This window comes from Salmo salar, chromosome ssa15 (assembly GCF_905237065.1).
Source record: "Salmo salar chromosome ssa15, Ssal_v3.1, whole genome shotgun sequence".
NCBI classification, from domain to species: Eukaryota; Metazoa; Chordata; class Actinopteri; order Salmoniformes; family Salmonidae; genus Salmo; species Salmo salar.
In genome coordinates this window covers 29,864,881-29,885,248 of record NC_059456.1, presented here as the reverse complement: position 1 = coordinate 29,885,248, position 20,368 = coordinate 29,864,881, and the positions used below count along the sequence as shown (strand labels likewise).

Sequence of the window (20,368 nt, the reverse complement as noted above, 5' to 3'; positions counted from 1 at the left end):
TATTGGGTATTGTGTGTAGATTGCTGAGAAAATGTATTTAATCCATTTTAGAATAAGGCCATAACATAACAAAAATGTGGAAAAAGTCAAGGGGTCTGAATACTTTACAAAGGCACTGTAAATCAGTAGATGTAGCAACTGCAGATTGTCCCTTTAAGTTGGACCTTGCATAAAACTGTCTAGAATTTAGGTTTTCAACTTGAACCATGTGGTTCGCACCCTGCAAATGTCTCTGTTGCCACTCAAGGCATTAACACACAAAGATATGTTATTGAGGTCACGAGTTATTCAGTGAGAATCATATAAAAGTCAGGGTGAATTCTTTGAAATCACATGGTTTGTAGTATATTGCAGAGGCCTCGTGAGGGGGTGGAGATAACTGCAAATCTAAATTTTTCAGCTATTGTATCGAGGAAATGTGTTAACTTGTGTGGGTGACTTACTCACGTCTGACCCCTGGCCACTTCTGTCATTCTGATACTGAAGGGTCTAACCAAGCGAGTGACAGAAACAATGGAGACCCTCTGCTAGGCTACTATGAATATCAGTGGAGTGAAAAGAGAACGCAGTAGTAGATTAAAAGTTTAATGGACAGTACATACTGATGGGGAGGGATTTTTAGACAACGTTTCAATTTGCCTTCTTTTACTACTGCAACTAGAGATTTCACATGTAAAGATTTAACTTGTGTCTTCTCTGCTTCAACAAATGACTTCCTGTGGAACTTGTTCTTCTAAAGATCTGTGGTTGTCTTCACACTCTTGGTGGTGACAAAATGTGTCCCCTAGTAGGTGATTATGTTCATTCACACTGTACCACACCTCCCTACATGATCTATAGAAATTATAAATCAAGATCTGATTAAAGAAATGTCATCATGGGGGTGATGAAGGTCAATTATGTCGGGCAATTGATGAGCACTCTGTGGTTGATTCTGAATGGCGTGATTAAAAAAAACTGCTCAAAGTAATGTGTGTGATATTTGCTTTAGAGTAAATTGAAACCACAAGATGCAATATAAGGAGCACAACCTTCACCCCACAAGATTACAATTTGTCTTTGTCAATGTACACGGTATCGTCACTGAGGCGCTCTTGCACGATACCAGTGTTGTATTTAGGTTTCCATTACGTTTATGAGCCCTGAGAATGAGTAGACCTGACCGGATAGAGAATCTAAATAGAATAGCTTAAATCAGAGATTACTATCTTCAATATCTGAAGGGGGAAATATTTGTTTACGCACGGTGATAAGTTATCTAAAACATCAGACAGGAAATTGATCAACCCTAAAGAAGCAGGTGGAATTCAGATGACATAACCGGAGAGGTGACCTAAAATAAATTACACAAGAACTGGACCCACCAACTAATAACCTTTACAGTTGGGTGGAAGGAGATGTGAAGTGTTATGCTCTGTGTGTAATGTTCTACATCTGTTTTGTTCCACTACTACAGTAAGCATTATCACCAGTTAACCCTTTCCTGCCACTCAGAGCGAAAGCTTGTAGTGACTGGTTGGTTTCCCCAGGAGTGGGAAGGTTAACTGAGGGTTGGCTGAGGGTTTTGTGTGTGTGTGTGTGTGTGTGTAGCCTTTTGCTCCTTTACACCAGTGAAGAGGCATGGAGATGCTCACATCACCACACACTGATCCGGACGGTTTGGGAGTAGGAGGTGTTGTAATGATAGCCCGGGGGGAGGAGGAGGGGAGTTCCCCCCCATATGGATGTGTGTATGTCACACTGATAAAATAATGTGACAAATATCACACAATACCATAATAGCTTCAATTCAACAACACACACCAACAGACAGCTCATGGAGAAGATCATCATTCTGTTCTCTGGTAATCTAGTTTACACATCTTACTGACTCCTTGACGTAAACCAATACCCACCTATGAGAACTACACTGGATCAGGATAGCACCACATTTTCCTTAGGTTATAATAGTTTAATATCAAGAGGTCATGACCTTTTAAAGGTCAATAATCAATATATGCAAGAGGAAATAATGTATCACTAGTGTAGTCAGCCCCCCCTAGGGCACAGCTACATCTCATAGCACCCTCTGACCTTTTCACACAAAAAAACAACCCATTCAAGGTGGAAATTACACATGCATCCATTCCAAGTGTTAACTTCATGTATTTAAATTAATTTAAAATATTTTAATTATCAATCCAGCCTACTAGTTGAAATACTACAAAGGATAAAAACAGAAAAAGTACCAGTTACATTTAGTTCTACGCCAAAGCCCAAGACTGTCCAATCCATCCTTCACATTCCTGAGAGAAAGCATCAACCACCATCACTTCAGGCCACATTAAAACATTCACACATCAAAAAGCAGATATCAACAGCGCAGCTCTCCTCAAAGTAAGCACATCATTAGACAGATTTTAAAAAATATATATGCATGACTCCATCATAAGAAACATGTACTGTATTCGACTACGCGCAATGTGTCCAAAGACAAATGTTTACATTGCGTTCTTCCCTAGGTGACTCCCCCAGGCAACATTGAAGGCTATATAAAAACCATTGAATTATCTTGAATATGCCACGTCCCATGACCCATTCTATGACATTTGCTTTGCTACTAGTACATTAGTTGTTCTAACTATAGTCTTTGTCTAGGCCCGGATAGAGGTGGGGCAAACCGTCTAGTCAAACACCACCATAAGCCAACTGACATTTCAACAAAGGTGTCAAGCTAATGTAAACAGAACATAAAAATCTAACATTTGTACAGCCTATACATAGGGCATTGATATTGTTTTGAGTCATATTCATCTCAAGTGTTGCAGCAAGAGCAGATTGGCTTCTGGACCATAGTTAATGATACAGTGCTGTATATTTGAATGTTTTATATTTGAACTTCATGAAGTGATTGCAATTTGACAAATCAACACCCTTCATTGACAGGGCCTGTACACACTATGCCCTATGGGTGATTACTGACTATGGCTTGTTTGAATACAAATTCTAATAATACCAGTACAACAGGTCCATGTCCGGTTCCAAATTATACAAAACACCTGCTCTTTCCATGATGGATCGACCAGGTGAATCCAGGTGAAAGCTATGATCCCTTATTGATGATACTTGTTAAATCTTTTGAGGGCAAAAGTGGGCGGTGCAACTCAATATTAGGAAGGTGTTCTTAATGTTAGGTACACTCAGTGTACCAGTAAAAAGTTTAGACACACCTACTCAATCAAGGGTTTTTCTTTTATTTGTTTCTATTTTCTACATTGTAGAATAATAGTGAAGACATCACAACTATGAAATAATACATATGGAATCATGTAGTAACTCTAAAAAGTGTTTGAAAAATCTCAAATAAATGTTGATTTGTTGAAGTAGCCTTGACAGCTTTGCACTCTTGGTATTCTCTCAACCAGCTTCATGAAGTAGTCACCTGGAATGCATTTAAATGCCTTGTTAAAAGTTAATTTGTGGATTTTTTCCCCCCTTCCTAATGCGCTTGAGATAATCAGTTGTGACAAGGTAGGGGTGGTATACAGAAGACAGCCCTATTTGGTAAAAGACCAAGTCCATATTATGGCAAAAACAGCTCAAATAAGCAAAGAGAAATGACAGTCCATCATGACTTTAAGACATGAAGGTCAATCAATCCAGAAAAGTTCAAGAACTTTGAAAGTTTCTTCAAGTGCAGTTGCAAAAACCATCAAGCGCTATGACGAAACTGGCTTTCATGAGGACTGCCGCAGGAAAGGAAGACCCAGAGTTACCTCTGCTGAAGAGCATAAGTTTATTAGTTAACTGCACCTCAGATTGCAGCCCAAATAAATGCTTCACAGGGTTCAAGGAACAGACATCTCAACAACTGTTCAGAGGAGACTGTGTGAATCAGGCCTTCATGGTTGAATTGCTGCAAAGAAACCACTACTAAAAAGGACACCAATAAGAAGAGACTTGCTTGGGCCAAGAAACACGAGCAATGGACATTAGACCAGTGGAAATCTGTCCTTTGGTCTGATCAGTCCAAATTTGAGATTTTTGTTCCAACCGCCGTGTCTTTGTGAGACGCAGAGTAGGTGAACGGATGATCTCCACATGAGTGGTTCCCACCATGAAGCATGGAGGAGGTAATGTGATGGTGCATTGAAGGTGACACTGGTCAGTTATTTGTTTAGAATTCAAGGCACTCTTAGCCAGCATGGCTACCACAGCATTCTGCAGCAATACGCCATCCCATCTGGTTTGCGCTTAGTGGGACTATCATTTGTTTTTCCACAGGACAATGACCCAAAACACACTTTCAGGCTGTGTAAGAGCTAGTTGACCAAGAAGGAAAGGGATGGAGTGCTGCATCAGATGACCTGGCCTCCACAATCACCCGACCTCAACCCAATTGAGATGGTTTGGGATGAGTTGGACCGCATAGTGAAGGAAAAGCAGCCAACAAGTGCTCAGCATATGTGGGAACTCCTTCATGACTGTTGGAAAAGCATTCCACCTGAAGAATTTTAAATCTATTTTGATTTGTTTACCATGTTTTTGGTTGCTACATGATTCCATACACTACTATTCAAAAGTTTGGGGTCACTTAGAAATTCCCTTGTTTTTAAAGAAAAGCACATTTTTGGTCCATTAAAATAACATCAAATTGATCAGAAATACAAATAGTACCTGCAAAACACCAGTCTCAACGTCAACAGTGAAGAGGCAACTCCGGGATGCTGGCCTTTTAGGCAGAGTTCCTCTGTCCAGTATCTGTGTTCTTTTGCCCATCATACACTTTTCTTTTTATCGGCCAGTCTGATATGGCTTTTTCTTTGCAACTCTGCCTAGAAGGCCAGCATCCCGGAGTCGCATCTTCACTGCTGACGTTGAGACTGGTATTTTGTGGGTACCATTTAATGAAGCTGCCAGTTGAGGACTTGTGATGGGTCTGTCTCTCAAACTAGATGCTAATGTACTTGTCCTCTTGCTCAGTTGTGCATTGGGGCCTCCCACTCCTCTTTCTATTCTGGTTAGAGCCAGTTTGCGCTGTTCTGCGATCTTCAGTTTCTTGGCAATTTCACGCATGGAATAGCCTTCATTTCTAAGAACAAGAATAGACTGACAAGTTTCAGAAGAAAGTTCTTTGTTTCTGGCCATTTTGAGCCTGTAAATCGAACCTGCTGATGCTCCAGATACTCAACTAGTCTAAAGGCGGCCAGTTGTATTGCTTCTTTAAATCAGGACAACAGTTTCCAGCTGTGGTAACATAATTGCAAAAGGGTTTTCTAATGATCAATTAGCCTTTTAAAATGATAAACTTGGATTAGCTAAGACAACGTGCCATTGGAACACACGAGTGATGGTTGCTGATAATAGGCCTTTTGTTGCTTTTCTTTCAAAAACAAGTAAATGTCTAAGTGACCACAAAGTTTTGAACGGTAGTGTGTTTTATTTCTTAGTTTAGATGTCTTCACTATTATTCTACAATGTAGAAAATAATAAAAAATTAAGTAAAACCCTTGAATGAGTAGGTGTGTCCAAACTTAACTGGTACTGTATGTAAACATATAGTGTATCAATTAATGATAATTAGTTTATATACATAGCGCTGATTAATTTGCCTGGCTAAGCAAACTGGAAGTCCTCCCCTCCCCACACACACTCCCTGGGTCAGCCAGGCCACTAAATGAATGCCACAATACTTAACATACAGCATAAAGATTTATGGCATTTATGCTAATCAAATATATAATTATGGTTTGCTGAGTTGAATCCTAAACTAACAAAGCAGAGAGCAAATAATTGTGCAGGCTGAATGTTCCAAAAGCTGAAGTTCGAATAAATCCGTCTGGCTGCAACTCTTGCTGGCATTTGACAGTAAATTGTCTTTTGCATGACCCAACGTTAGTGTGTCCTATTAAAAAATAAGATCGGTCAACAGATGCTTATTCAAGATGCCCAACACCCACACTGCATCGGAAAGTATTCAAATCCCTTGCCTTTTTCCACATTGTCACGTTAGCCTTATTCTAAAATTGATTAAATAGATTTTTTTCTCGTCAATCTACACACAATACCCTATAATTACAAAGCGAAAACAGTTTTTTAGAAATGTTTGCATATTTATACAACTTTAAAAACAGAAATACCTTATTTACCTAAGTATTCAGACCCTTTGCTATGAGGCTCGAAATTGAGCTTAGGTGCATGAATGAACAGGGTCTGCAAACTTACGTAAATATTTTAATATTTTGTTTAATTACATTTGCAAACAATTCTAAAAACCCGTTTTTGCTTTGACATAATGGTGATATTGTGTGTAGATTGAGGAGGGAAGAAAACAATGTAATACATTTTAGAATAGGCTGTAACGTAAGAAAATGTGGAAAAAGTCAAGTGGTCTGAACACTTCCCGTAGGCACTGTGTGTGTGACAGTCCCAGTTCCATATAAAATAGAACATTAACTGCTGCAAAGTTATTTTTGATGGTTTGCTGGTAAGCTGCGCATTTGTTCTTGTGATGCTGTGAGGAAAATGGTTTAGTTCTCTGTGGGGACACTATCAGTAACATTCCTTATCAGACACTCTGGTAAGCCATGAGGGACAAAAAACATCAACTTTCTATGATCTGTATTTTGACTTGAGATCTGGGTTTGCACAGCTCGAACATCCGCGTAAATCCTTCATTCATGTCAATGGTTGACTTCTGCAAAAACGTAAGTTAAGTGGGCAGATCTCAAGTCAGAACACTGCCCAAAGTGAATCTTCTTTATACAGAAGAAATAAAATATTCAAGCAGAATTGCCTGATCATTGACTAGTAATGATCACAGAATATTTCTCTCATGCCATGTCCAAAAAGTAGAACAATGCAATAATGACATCGTTTTTAAACAAAATTGATACAGTATCTACACAGAGATGATCCCCTGCTCTGCTCACCACAATATCTCATGTTCTCTCACTGTCAAAGTAACTTTTCATAGAGGCCTTATAAATCACTTAGTATGGTGCCATTCGCAATGTTACATTACCAAGAGCTGGAGTCTTGCAGTACACAGCTCATGTCCTAGCGCTAATGCCAACACTTCACCTCAAATGTCAAATGTATGTTCTGAGTGCTGCTCCAGAAGGATATCACGGAGGCAGAAATCAAAAGGCGTCAGCCATTATCAGTTATTTACATTTCACATGCCAAATGTGGTATACTTTTGAGCTGGGTTTCAGATACACAAATGGACAAGCGACGGTTGCCGTGTAATTTAAAACGCCAGTGACTGCTGATTGCTTTAGCCGAATGACCTCTGACAACAGCTCGGTTCGTGTCAAGTCAAACACCTTGAAAAGGCATTCGAATCCCTTTCTGTACCTTTTCTATACAAAGTAGAAACCCATAAAATGAACACTTAAAAAAAGTCAAACTGGACACACAGACGGGAAAAAGCGCCACCGAAAACGTGGCTTTAGTTCATTTTCCAGTTCCCTCCAACTCCTCCTCCTAGACCTTCTGCACCTGTGGCTGCGGTACCTTGCGTCCCGCCTTCATGCGGCTGCGGGCGTAGACACGCAGGAAGAGGGCGAGGAAGACCACGGCCATGCCAAAGCCCCCCACCATGGTGACGGCGTGGCCGTACAGGAAACAGGAGAGCAGGATGGCGATGGCCTGCCGCAGGGTCATGATGATGGTGAAGACGGCGGCGCCGAACTGCGCGATGGTGTAGAAGATGAAGAGCTGGCCGCACGCCGAGCACACCGACAGCAGCACGGCATGGAATGCAAACTCCGAGTGGCGCGTCATGAAGGCCAGCGAGTCGAAGAAGGCGCCCTGCTCCAGCAGCGAGCCCACGGTGAAGAGGCAGGAGAAGAGGTTGACGCCGAACATCATCTGCACAGATGACATCTTGTGCTTGAACAGGTTGTCCTGCCAGTTGGACGTGAAGCTGTCGAAGACGATGTAGCCACCCAAGATGACCACGCCGCTGAACGTTGTGACCGTAGATGGGTGCTTATCGGCCGTGCTCGTCAACAAGAACATGCTGACACCCAGAGAGATGAGTGCCGCCGTCAGGTACTCCCAGTACTCATAGCTCTTGTGTGACACAATCTTGCCCATGAGCATGACAGGGATCACTTTAGAGGCCTTGGCCAGCACCTGGGTGGGGAAGCTGATGTACTTGAGGGCCTCGTACTGGCACCAGCTGCTGAGGACGTTGGAGAGCGAGGCAAATGAGTACTTGTACATAGGTGCGCCGTGGCGAGGCTGCTTGAACAGGACACACCACAGGCCTGACACGGTCAGTGCCAGGATACGGTTCATGAACACCAGGAACTGGGAGTCCTTGAAGTGTTCGCCCTCCTCCTCTGGGGTGGAAGCACCGTACGAGCGAGTCATCACCCTCTCCTGTAGGACACCCCATGTCAGGTAGGACACCTGGAGAGACAACAGGATAACATAGAGAAGGAGACGTAGAATATGAAGTACATGAGATATGAATAAGTCAATATGTTTGCATTGCAGTTTAAATATATAGAATCTACCCAATCAAATTCAATACAATTTATTTACAGTGCCTTCAGAAAGTATTACACCCCTTGACTTTTTCTCCATTTTGTTAATACAGCCTGAATTTAAGTGATTCAATTGCAATTATGTGTCACTGGCCTCTACACACAATACCCAATCATGTTTTTAGAAAGGTGTGCAAATTAATAAAAAGTTCAAATGTCTTGTGTCAAAAAGTATTAAACCCCTGTATTATGGCATAAAAATTTGCTTACACATTTTTGAATGACTACCTCATCTCTGTACCCCACACATACAGATAATTGTAAGAGCCCTCAGTCGAGCAGTGAATTTCAAACACATATTCAACCACAAAGACCAGGGAGGTTTTCCAATGCCTCGCAAAGGGCACCTACTGGTAGACAAGAAAAATAAAATAAACATTGAATATCCCTTTGAACATGAAGTTATTAAATACATTTTGGATGGTGTACCAATACACTCAGTCACTACAAAGATACAGGTGTCCTTCCCAACCCATTTGCCATAGAGCAGGTACTGGGGGTACGCCAAATAAACACATTCACATTTGTTTTTACATTTTTTTCCTCACAAACAGTCCATTTATATTTTCCAACTGGTCTATACATGTATAAAGGCAACAGATACCATTAACTTGTTATGGATAGGGGGCAGTATTTTCACGGCCGGATAAAAAACATACCCGATTTAATCTGATTATTACTCCTGCCCAGAAACTAGAATATGCATATAATTATAAGCTTTGGATAGAAAACACTCCAAAGTTTCTAAAACTGTTTGAATGGTGTCTGTGAGTATAACAGAACTCATTTGGCAGGCCAAAACCTGAGAAGATTCCTTACAGGAAGTGCCCTCTCTGTAGAAGGCCAAGAAATGGTCACTCTCTTTATTGAAAACTGAGGATCTCTGCTGTAACGTGACACTTCCTACGGCTCCCATAGGCTCTCAGAAGGCGGCAGAACGGGGAATGATGACTTTGCAGGCCATGGTTGAAAAACAGTAGCGCATTTGGATAGTGGTCGATCTGAGAACAATGAGACTGGGGGCGCGTGCATGAGCCGACACCATGTTTTTATTTTTTCGTCTTTGAACGAAAACAGGGTTTCCCGGTCGGAATATTATCGCTTTTTTACGAGAAAAATCGCATAAAAATTGATTTTAAACAGCGTTTGACATGCTTCGAAGTACGGTAATGGAATATTTTGAAATCTTTTGTCACGAAACGCGCCGGGCGCGTCACCCTTCGTCACCCTTCGGATAGTGTCTTGAACGCACAACAAAACGCCGCTATTTGGATATAACTATGGATTATTTGGAACCAAACCAACATTTGTTATTGAAGTAGAAGTCCTGGGAGTGCATTCTGACGAAGAACAGCAAAGGTAATCCAATTTTTCTTATAGTAAATCGGAGTTTGGCGAGGGCTAAACTTGGTGGGTGTCAAAATAGCTAGCCCGTGATGGCGAGCTATCTACTCAGAATATTGCAAAATGTGCTTTCACCGAAAAGCTATTTTAAAATCGGACATAGCGATTGCATAAAGGAGTTCTGTATCTATAATTCTTAAAATAATTGTAATGTTTTTTGTGAACGTTTATCGTGAGTAATTTAGTAAATTCACCGGAAGTTTTCGGTGGGTATGCTAGTTCTGAACGTCACATGCTAATGTAAAAAGCTGTTTTTTGATTATAAATATGAACTTGATTGAACAAAACATGCATGTATTGTATAACATAATGTCCTAGGCGTGTCATCTGATGAAGATCAAAGGTTAGTGCTGCATTTAGCTGTGGTTTTGTTTTTTTGTGACATTATATGCTAGCTTGAAAAATGGGTGTCTGATTATTTCTGGCTGGGTACTCCGCTGACATAATCTAATGTTTTGCTTTCGCTGTAAAGCCTTTTTGAAATCGGACAGTGTGGTTAGATAAAGGAGAGTGTTGTCTTTAAAATGGTGTAAAATAGTCATATGTTTGAAAAATTGAAGTTTTCGGACTTTCGAGGACTTTGTATTTCGCGCCACGCCCATCATTGGATATTGGAGCAGGTGTTCCGCTAGCGGAACGTCTATTAATAAGAAGGGGCTACAAGCGTCTTATATGGTGAGCTACCGAGTGGCTAGGACAGGCAACCCCCATACTATTGTGGAGAATTCGTCCTGCTGCCACAGATGTGGCTGGGACAATGCTGGGGGAAAAGGACAACAACAAAAAAATCCTATACAGACAATGTCTTCATCAAACAACACTGTTTCACGACGCATCAGTGACATGGCAGGAGATGTTTTGAAACAACTACTGCTTCACATACAAGCCAGTGAATTATATGCGTTACAGCTGGATGAGTCAACAGGCGTGACACAGTCCGCGTCACTAGCATGAAAACTAAATACAGGCACAGACTGTGTGTGGAAAATGATTTAAGACTGAGACTCTCTCCAATACAACCCAACATTGCAGAGTTATGTGCATCCTTTCAAGCACACCCTTCTCATTAACCTTTGGTGAGTGATTCACAAGTTTCCATGAACAAATAAGGTTTTATATGTATGATGATTAAATAAAGAGCGAAATTATTGATTATTATTATTTGTGCCGTGGTCCTATAAGAGCTTTTTGTCATTTCCCACGAGCCGGGCTGTGGCAAAAACTCACACTCATTCTTATGTTTAATAAATGTATAGTGTGTGTGTGGCAGGTTTACAATGAAGGCAAAAAACAACACTTGAGGGTGCGCTGACCCTGGTGCCAGAGGGGGTATGCAGCTGGAGGTTGAATGTTTGAAGGGGTACGGGACTATAAAAGGTTTGGGAACCACTGCTCGAGGAAGGAAACTGCTCAGGGATTTCACCATGCGGCTAATGGTGACTTTAAAACAGAGTTTAAATGGATGTGTTAGGAGAAAATTAAGGATGGAGCAAGTACATTGTAGTTACGCCACAATACTAACCTAAATGACAGAGTGAAAAGGAAGCCTGTACAGAATAAACATATTTCAAAACATTCATCCTGTTTGCAATAATGCACTAAAATAAAACCGCATAAAATGTGGTAAAGAAATTAACTTTTTTGTCCTGAATACAAAGCATTATGTTTGGGGAAAATCCAACACATGACAGAGTACCACTCTTCATATTTTCAAGCATGTGGGAAGTTGCATCATGTTATGTGCATGCTTGTCATCGGCAAGGACTAGGGAGTTTTGTAACATAAAAAAAACAAACAGAATGGCGCTAAGCACAGGCAAAATCCTAGAGGAAAACCTGGTTCAGTCTGCTTTCCAACAGACACTGGGAGATTAATTCACCTGTCAGCAGGACAATAACCTGAAACAAAGCAAAATGTACACTGGAGTTACTTACCAAGACGACATTGAATGTTCCTGAGTGGCCTAGTTTCAATTTGGACTTAAAATTTTAAAAAAATAATCGCCATGAAAACCTACGGCAAGACTTGAAAATGGATGTCTAGCAATGATCAACAACCAACTTGACAGAGCTTGAAGAATAAAAAAATAAAAATAATACTGTACAATCCAGGTGTGTAAAGATCTTAAAGCTGGCCGATCGAAGGGAGGTGCGGCAGGTGCTGCTTTTCCTCCAGATGCTGTTATTTCATCTAAAAGATCAGGTATTCACCGACCCCAGCTAAGTAGCTCTCACAAACATTTAAAGTGCAATTATGCTTTTTATCTCCAGTACATTGCCACGATTGTCAGCTATGTACAGTATGTAGCTGCTCTACTGATAATCTCAGTGCGTCCTTGCTGGGATGACAATCTACAGTTCAGCGTCATGTTCTTCTAAAACACATATTGATCTGGTGTTTAGTAATACACCAGAAAGCATGACAATCATTCTATATGGTTACTGGGCTGTCTGACCATAATGTGACACTCATAGCCAGAAAGCTGTCTAAGAACAGGTTTAACTTCTCTACTGTTAGAAAGCCTGATCAACTCAGAATACCTAAGGGTGAATACAATTATTTTGATGCAATTAAGGGAATTAAGTGTTCTATACAAATGTAGAAACTGACAGTCAGGGTTTTCTATTCACAATCCAGCCTACAATAAATGGCTTCCTAAAGAAAACCAAATCCAAACCTGGCTGGAAGAGAATTCTTCCTTGGCTAAATGGAGAAATTTGGAAACTGCTGAAAGAATGAGATTATGCTCAAAAAACTGCCCTGAAGTCCAAATTAGAGCACGACAGACGTAGGTTTACCATGTTGAGAAATAAGGTGATGAAAGAAATCACAGGCCAAGGAAAACATTTTTTTTTAAATCAACATAATTGGTGAAGCTAAGGAAAATTCTAAATTGATCTGGAAAAATCTAAAAGAAGTTGACAGGGAAAGACCATAGTAACACTGCAAAAACAGGCTCTCAAAGTGCTTGATAGACATCATCACTGTTACATCTTCAGAAAGCATGATAACTCAGCTTGTATTCAAGATCCGAAATGGTCTGGCACCCCCCTGCCATGAGAGGTGACTGTATAGTTCCCTTAAGGAATAGCACCTTTAGTCAAACTGCTTTCTCTATGAGAGCTTCCCATGTCTGGAACACACTGCCATCAGACACACAACTGCACCACCTATCGCACTTTCACAAAAAACAAAGTCATGGCTAAAGGCCAATCAGACTTGGGAACATAATCCCTAGCTGTGTATTACTGCTTTCCATGTTATCTGTAGCTTGTGAGGTGTGGAAACACTGTTGCTTTTATACATTCTGTTTCTCTGTCTGTCTGCATGCTGCTTGTCCTATGTTGCTCTTTCTGTGTGCTATGTGCTGCTTGTCCTACGTTGTGCTGTCTGTGTGCTACGTGTTGCTTGTCCTATGTTGCTCTGCATGTGCTCACTGCTCATTGTTTTTCTGTATTGTTATTCTAACAGTTTTTAATAACATGCCCAGGGACTGCGGTTGAATAATAGCCGGCTGGCTAAAACCGACACTTTTACTAAAAGGGTGATTAAATGTGCACTGTCGCTGTAAAAATAAACTCAATAAAGTAAAGAGACTTACCCAGAAAGAGTCACAACTGTAATCGCTGCCAAAGGTGCTACAAACTACTGACTCAGGGGTGTGAATACTTACGTAAATTAGAATTCTGTATTTCATTTTTCAATAAATTAGCATGTTTTAACTTTGTCATTATTGGGTAACATACAAAAATCTATTTAATACATTTTTTAATTCAGGCTGTAACACAATAAGTCAAGGGGTATGAATACATTCTGAAGGTGCTGTATACAGCCATTTTAACTACATGTCACAAAGTGCTCTACCTGAAGTCCTGCAGCGCAGAAGACTAACTTGAAGGCTTGTCTGGCCGACGAGCCAGGGTCCGCGTCATTTCTGGGAGCTAGCGACACGTCGTCTAGGAGACCTGTCTTCGATTCACTTCCAAACACACAGGCTTTTATGACAGGATAGCAAATGCCTCGGCCTGGGGGGAGGGGAATAAACAAGGTCCAGAACACATCAACCATTCACTGATCCAATTCAACATACTGATCATGTTATGTCAACAGAGAGAACATGGGATTTGCAACTTGAAGGACACTAAGTCATACCGGATAGATAGGTAGGTGTTAGTCATGTGGAGAAAAAGTGTGGGTCTGTGTGTGTGTGTGTGTGGGTCTGTGTGTGTGGGTGTGTGTGTGTGTGTGTGGGTCTGTGTGTGTGGGTCTGTGTGTGTGTGTGGGTCTGTGTGTGTGTGGGTCTGTGTGTGTGGGTCTGTGTGTATGCCAGCGTATAAGTGCAGCGTGTGTGTAATCACCAGTTTGTAGATCATCCACACCTGTTTGGAGGTAGTTGATCCTCTTCAAGTAGGTGATGAGGAAGTAGCCGGGGATGATGATGGTGGTGTAGCCTAGCACGTTGAGGAAGAAGCGGAACAGCCACATGTCATGCCAGTCCTGCAGCAGCGACGACTCTTCGTCCGCCGCCAGCGAAGATGGGAGGATCAGAACCAGGCCAAGCCAAAGCCTTCAGCGCGCGCACACGTACACACACACACACACACACACGGATTAGTACCAGAGACATGGCAGGTAAGCTATGTAGTAGACTGATTAACTATAATAAAGCAGTCATAGCCATTGAAGCAGCATGTTTTCCCACATTTTTAAAGCGATGGATTGAAATACTGCAGACTCATCTCTGATGAGATATCCAAATTTGATTCATATTGGAAGGTGGGACACACTGTCATTTAAGAGCACATAACACCCATTGAGTCAAGAGAAGAGACCATCCCTTTTCATACAACTCCTATTGGTCGAGGTGGCAAGACCAGTGTCCACCTGTCATGTTCACCAATCCTGTACACTAGCATCCTTTTCCACAGATACTACTAACCTACCTACACCCATCCAGTGTGTGTGTGTGTGTGTGTGTGGGGGGGGGTGAGGGGGAGGGGGGGATGTAACCTAATCAGGCTGTGTGAAAGGTGTGTTCCCAGCCTGCCTGGATACTTCTCTGCTTGACACAGACAGAGGCTCTTTGTGTGCACCTCTACCCCAAGCCAGGCCACTGCAGCTTCTCCTAGTGCAACCTGGGCTGTGAACAAGCAGCTCACTATATGCAGGAATGCAGTCCTCTCTGCACTTTAACCAACCAACCTGCAGGCCGAAGCCATTCACATCAGGGCAGAGACTGAAAAATGGCCACATTTAGGCTGTGAAAAATGGCCACATTTAGATTTCATCTACTTATCACATGGTTCATATTTGACTGTTACAAAATTGCAAAGAGGGCCTTGTTGCTTTTATATAAATTAGGTACTCTGCAACAGTTAGCCTAATTATTATAATGGTTAGAATACACACTTGTATGACTTGAGACAAGGATGTCAGCCTGGACCCATAACCGCCTTGACGTTTACATGTTGTTTTTCACAAACCTGACAGGGATGGACTAAATTACACAGACGTGTCCTAGAAAAGCTGAACTGTGTCCGTTGTAATAATATACAGTAACAGGAACCAACCACATACAGTAACGAACCACATACGACTATTTACACAACCCAAAGGAATGGACTAAAAGCTGAAACGTGTGAACAGTTACATGACTAGACCTACATCATGTCAATGGCCATAGCAAGGGCCTTTATTCTGCATTTATTCATTTGGACCTAAGTAACTAGTTAAACTGTTGTCATAACAGCTAACGTTAGCTCTAGAAGCGAAGTACAACGTTGCAATCTTCCTGAAAACAAAACATAACGTCGCGTGCACAGTTCCACTGTTGCTTACAAGGGCACGCTCACATTGACAACTAGTAGTTTGCTGTGTCAAATCAACAAAACAATGCTTTACGTTGGATTTAAATTGAATGCATTTTCAAAGGAAAATTAAGAGGCGACCGCATCAGCACAATGTGTTCCTACCTCCATGAAAAAGATGGCATTTTCCTCCCACTAACACCTGGCGTAACGGACACGCCGAACAACTTAACCGCTTTCGCTGCAATGAAGCATGTAGCGACTCAAATCAACTGTTGGAATCGTTATTATGAAAGCACTTTCGCCCCTGAGCTAACTGTTCTCTTTCCCAGTGCCTTTACAACTTATCAATTGCCTATGTGTTCACTTCAAGAAAGAATCCCCCCCTTCAGTGGAAAATTAGGTTGTAGTCCTATTTTGCGACATTGCCACCTGTAGGGCTGGATGAATACATTCACGAATCCACTGCACTGTAGTACAGCACAACTACTGTGTACAGTACTGTAAGTATCGCTACAATATGTACAGTAGTTTAAATGAAACAAGAAAGTCAATCAGAAATGAAACCTTGGAAGAATTAAGTTGATTCACAACAACATTCACCCGATAATGTAATAGAAACAATATTATCAACATAGTTTTTCCAAAGCATGAACAATTTATAATGAGGAGTTTTCATTTATCCACACTGAAAACCAAAAGTTTGGAAAGATGCATGTCCCTCACAAAAAAAGGAAGCTAGAAGAGCCAGCACGTTTCTCAGTACACCAGCAAGCAAATGCTGTTCTCTTGACAATGAGGAAGTGTTGCTGTCCAAAAACACAGACATGCCTGTCATTGAATAAGCCCATGCCATGATTAGATAGCAGAAAAACCCACCAATCTCTTTTACAAGTTCTTTAAACAATTAAAGTTAATTTACCAACATTTCTGAAAATGGACAAATACTGAAGAAAAATATAAACACAACATGTAAAATGTTGGACCCATGTTTCATGAGCTGAAATAAAAGATCCCAGAAATTTTCCATATGCACAAAAAGCTTATTTCTCTCAAATGTTGTGCACAAATTTGTTTACTTCCCTGTTAGTGAGCATTTCTCCTTTGCCAAGATAATCCGTCCACCTGACAGGTGTGGCATATCAAGAAACGGATTAAACAGCATGATCATTACACAGGTGCACCTTGTGCTGGGGACAATAAAAGGCCATTCTAAAATGTGCAGTTTTGTAACACAACACAAAGCCACAGATGTCTCAAGTTTTGGGGGAGTGTGCAATTGGCATGCTGACTGCATGAATGTCCACCAGAGCTGTTGCCAGAGAATTGGATGTTCATTTCTCTACCGTATGCCACCTCCAACATCATTTTGTAGAATTTGGCATTACTTCCAACCGGCCTCACAACTGCAGACCGCGTGTAACCACGCCAGCCCTGGACCTCCACTTCCGGCTTCTTCACCTGCGGGATCGTCTGAGACCAGCCACCCGGACAACTGATGTAACAGGAGTATTTCTGTCTGTAATAAAGCCCTTTTGTTGAGAAAAACTCATTCTGTTTGGCTGGGCCTGGCTCCCCAGTGGGTGGGCCTATGTCCTCCCAGGCCCACCCATGGCTTATCAGTGATGTCTGTTGTACTGTTGTGCTGGGTACAGTATGTGCTGCACACTGTCAGTGCAGTACACATGCTGCGTAGCATGCTACACAATGGCCTTTTCCAACGGCTATCATCTTATTAGCCAAGGATGGCCTTATGAGACTATTACCTTATTAGAAAAGAGGATGTGCAAATACTGTATCTGCTCAAGATTGCTGATTTTAAATGCCACACCACCAACCACAGAGGAAGTGCCTACCTACCTGCCCATCATGCTCCGTTCTCATGCATGCTTTCATGCAGTGTTGGGGTGGTTGGGTAGAGAGGAAGTAGCCTTAACCAGGGGTTGTAGGTGTCATAAAGTAGGAGTGCTGATCTAGGATCAGTTCAGCCTGTTAGATCATAATGTATGAGATTATATGGACAAGTGGGACCAGGGCCCATATCCACAAAGCATCTCAGAGTAGGAGTGCAGGTTTAGGTTCTACCAAGTCCCATCTGTCCATGTAATCTTATTCATTATGATCTAAAAGGCAAAACTGATCCTAGATCAGCACTCCTCCTCTGATATGCTTTGTGGATAGTGCCCTGATCCTAGGTCAAATGAAACCAAGCTGTATTTATACAGCCCATTTAAGACATGGAATGCAAAGCAATGTGCTTTACAGGGGGGAAAAAATGATTAAAAAAACTATGAAAATAAAATATGAAAAGATTAGAGCTCAAAAGATTAATAAATTCAATACAGACAGGCCTTGGAGTCAGTCTCTTTGTCAACATGAATATTAACATCACCCAACACAATGATTTTATCATAGTTCTCAAGGACAATAGACAATATTTCAGAGAAATCAGTAAATAAAGTGGGGCAGTGCTTAGGTGGCCTATACAGGGTTATAGCCAGCACTGGTGGCTGACATTTAAACAGTGTAGCAAGATGCTCAAAAGACCCAAAGTCGCCAAACGAAATGTCCTTACAACTGGGAGCATTAGTAAAATTAGAAGCTGTCCCCCCACCCTTTTCCCTTTTCTGATAGAGTATGAAAAGCTGTAGTCTGGGGGGAGGCTTCAATAAGAGCGGCACTACAGTCTGACTACACAGTCATGTTTCAGTGAAAAACATGCAATCAACTTTGCGCTCAGTAATGAGGTCATTCATGAGAAAGGTTTTACTGGTGATTGTTCTAACATTTAAAACCTCCATATTCAATGCGTGGGTCACTCTGCCCCTGGGGCATCTGCCTCAAGGTAAACCAATGGAATAACAACCTAATTAAATTATTAACATTACAACCACGTTTTCTGACAGTCTCAAATCTATCAGAATGGTAGGAGATAAAAGTTTGTATAAACTCACTAGAATGCGGAGTTAAAGGAACATTAATTAGGTTACTCACAACAACCATAGTTCCATTTCTACAGAGTTGATATGGTTTCCAAGTCCTCTGTTGCTTATTCTGACAGGGAGAACTGGAGCACTACCAGACCCTGTCCGTCAGTCTCTAAAACAGTTTGATGTTGCTGGAAATAATCTTGGTCAGCACTCCTAGTCTGAGATGCTTGACACATACAGCCCCGGAGTCTTACATCTGCTTCTTGTCACAGGACACAGAAGCAGCCAGGTTTGTCTACTGACAATAGAGTCATTTTAGGGAATTCGTTCACTCAAAAGGGCGTCGGCCATTAGGTTCACAACATTGTGTCCTGGTTGGGGCAAATAAAGATTTGTTTGTTCAGTTACAGTGTTGTGAAAATATAATTTGCATATCCCCTGCCAAAACAATGGATTCCTAATCGTCCGGAAAAACAAGCTAGACTGGTTTATCTGGCTTATATTTGCGTATTAACAAGTTGTCAAAGAATAAATCAGATAAATGCCAAAATAAAGGCACAAATAAGTCCCTCCCCACCGTGCACACTGGTTGAAACAACGTTGTTTCCATTTCAATGAAATTACATTGAACCAATGTGGAATAGACATTGTCTGTGCCCAGAGGGTCAAGTGCTTGTGAAAGAAAATATGCCAACATGCAAACAGAAGATAAAACATTCCCCATCAACAAAGACAATAAATGAATCCCTCACCTCATTGAAAGGCTTCTTTATTCTTGGGCCCAGTCTTGTCTTAGGCCTATGCCTGAATATTAATTATGGGCAGCCTGTCAGAGTACACAGAGAACAGGTAAGTTATCCGGCTGAGTGGAATTTCCAGACTCATTGTATAAAGGGAAGAACCCAGCAACAACAATAAATAGGATTTACCAAAAGCAGCAGACAGGAAACTGAGAAATAAGGGGGTTTGCAGTTATCAAGGAGGCTTTGTTCTCCCGAGTCAGAATCACACGATGTTTACAAAAATTAATTGGATGGATTTGCAGTACATGCCGAGTCAGCAATAGCCTGCAAGAATGGCCCTATCAACAAAACATCTATTCGATCTCTAGTCTATATTAATGACATACAGTGCATTCGGAAAGTATTCAGACCCCTTGACTTTTTCCACATTTGTATGTCACATTACAGCCTTATTCTTTAATGGATTAAATTGATTTTTTCCTCATCAATCTACACACAATACCCCATGATGACAAGGCGAAAACAGGTTTTTGAAAATGTTTGGAAATGTATAAAAAAAAAAATCAAAAACAGAAATACCTTATTTACATTATTATTCAGACCCTTTACTATGAGACTCGAAATTGAGCTCAGGTGTATCCTGTCTCCATTGATCATCCTTGAGATGTTTCTACAACTTGATTGGAGTCAACCTGTGGTAAATTCAATTGATTGGACATGATTTGGAAAGGCTCACACCTGTCTATACAAGGTCCCCAAGTTGACAGTGCATGTCAGAGCAAAAGCCAAGCCATGAGGTCGAAGGAATTGTCCTTAGAGCTCCGAGACAGGATTGTGTCGAGGCACAGGTCTGGGGAAGGATAGCAAAAAATTGCTGCAGCATTGAAGGTCCCAAGAAACCTACATCATTCTTAAATGAAAGAAATTTGGAACCACCAAGACCCTTC

At 41.3% G+C, this 20,368-nt stretch overlaps 1 protein-coding gene across 4 annotated transcripts; it reads right to left on the bottom strand.

Annotated features, from left to right (window-relative positions):
* Positions 1 to 5,317: 5,317 nt before the first annotated feature.
* LOC106571220 (adenosine 3'-phospho 5'-phosphosulfate transporter 1) lies at positions 5,318 to 18,968 on the bottom strand. 4 transcript variants are annotated; one of them, XM_014144012.2, is made up of 4 exons: positions 18,743 to 18,968; positions 14,300 to 14,508; positions 13,806 to 13,966; positions 5,318 to 8,400 (listed from the first exon to the last, which is right to left on the bottom strand). In XM_014144012.2, the coding sequence occupies exons 1-4, from the start codon at positions 18,757 to 18,759 to the stop codon at positions 7,468 to 7,470; spliced, it is 1,320 nt and encodes a 439-aa protein (XP_013999487.1). In that variant the 5' UTR covers positions 18,760 to 18,968; the 3' UTR covers positions 5,318 to 7,467. The 4 variants fall into 4 exon arrangements, with proteins under 4 accessions (XP_013999487.1, XP_013999485.1, XP_045551567.1 ...); XM_014144010.2 differs by lacking the exon at positions 18,743 to 18,968 and adding an exon at positions 15,914 to 16,165; XM_045695611.1 differs by having other exon boundaries at positions 5,319 to 8,400; positions 14,321 to 14,508.
* Positions 18,969 to 20,368: the final 1,400 nt, after the last annotated feature.

What these genes read in the sequence shown, in the direction of transcription:
- LOC106571220 (XM_014144010.2), bottom strand. Translation starts at nt 15,933, where the DNA reads ATGCCATCTTTTTCATGGAG. An exon ending in TGTGGATGATCTACAAACTG is followed by an intron (nt 13,967 to 14,299) that starts GTGATTACACAC and finishes CCCTCCCCCCAG; the next exon opens with GCCGAGGCATTTGCTATCCT. An exon ending in TCTGCGCTGCAGGACTTCAG is followed by an intron (nt 8,401 to 13,805) that starts GTAGAGCACTTT and finishes TTGTCTCTCCAG; the next exon opens with GTGTCCTACCTGACATGGGG.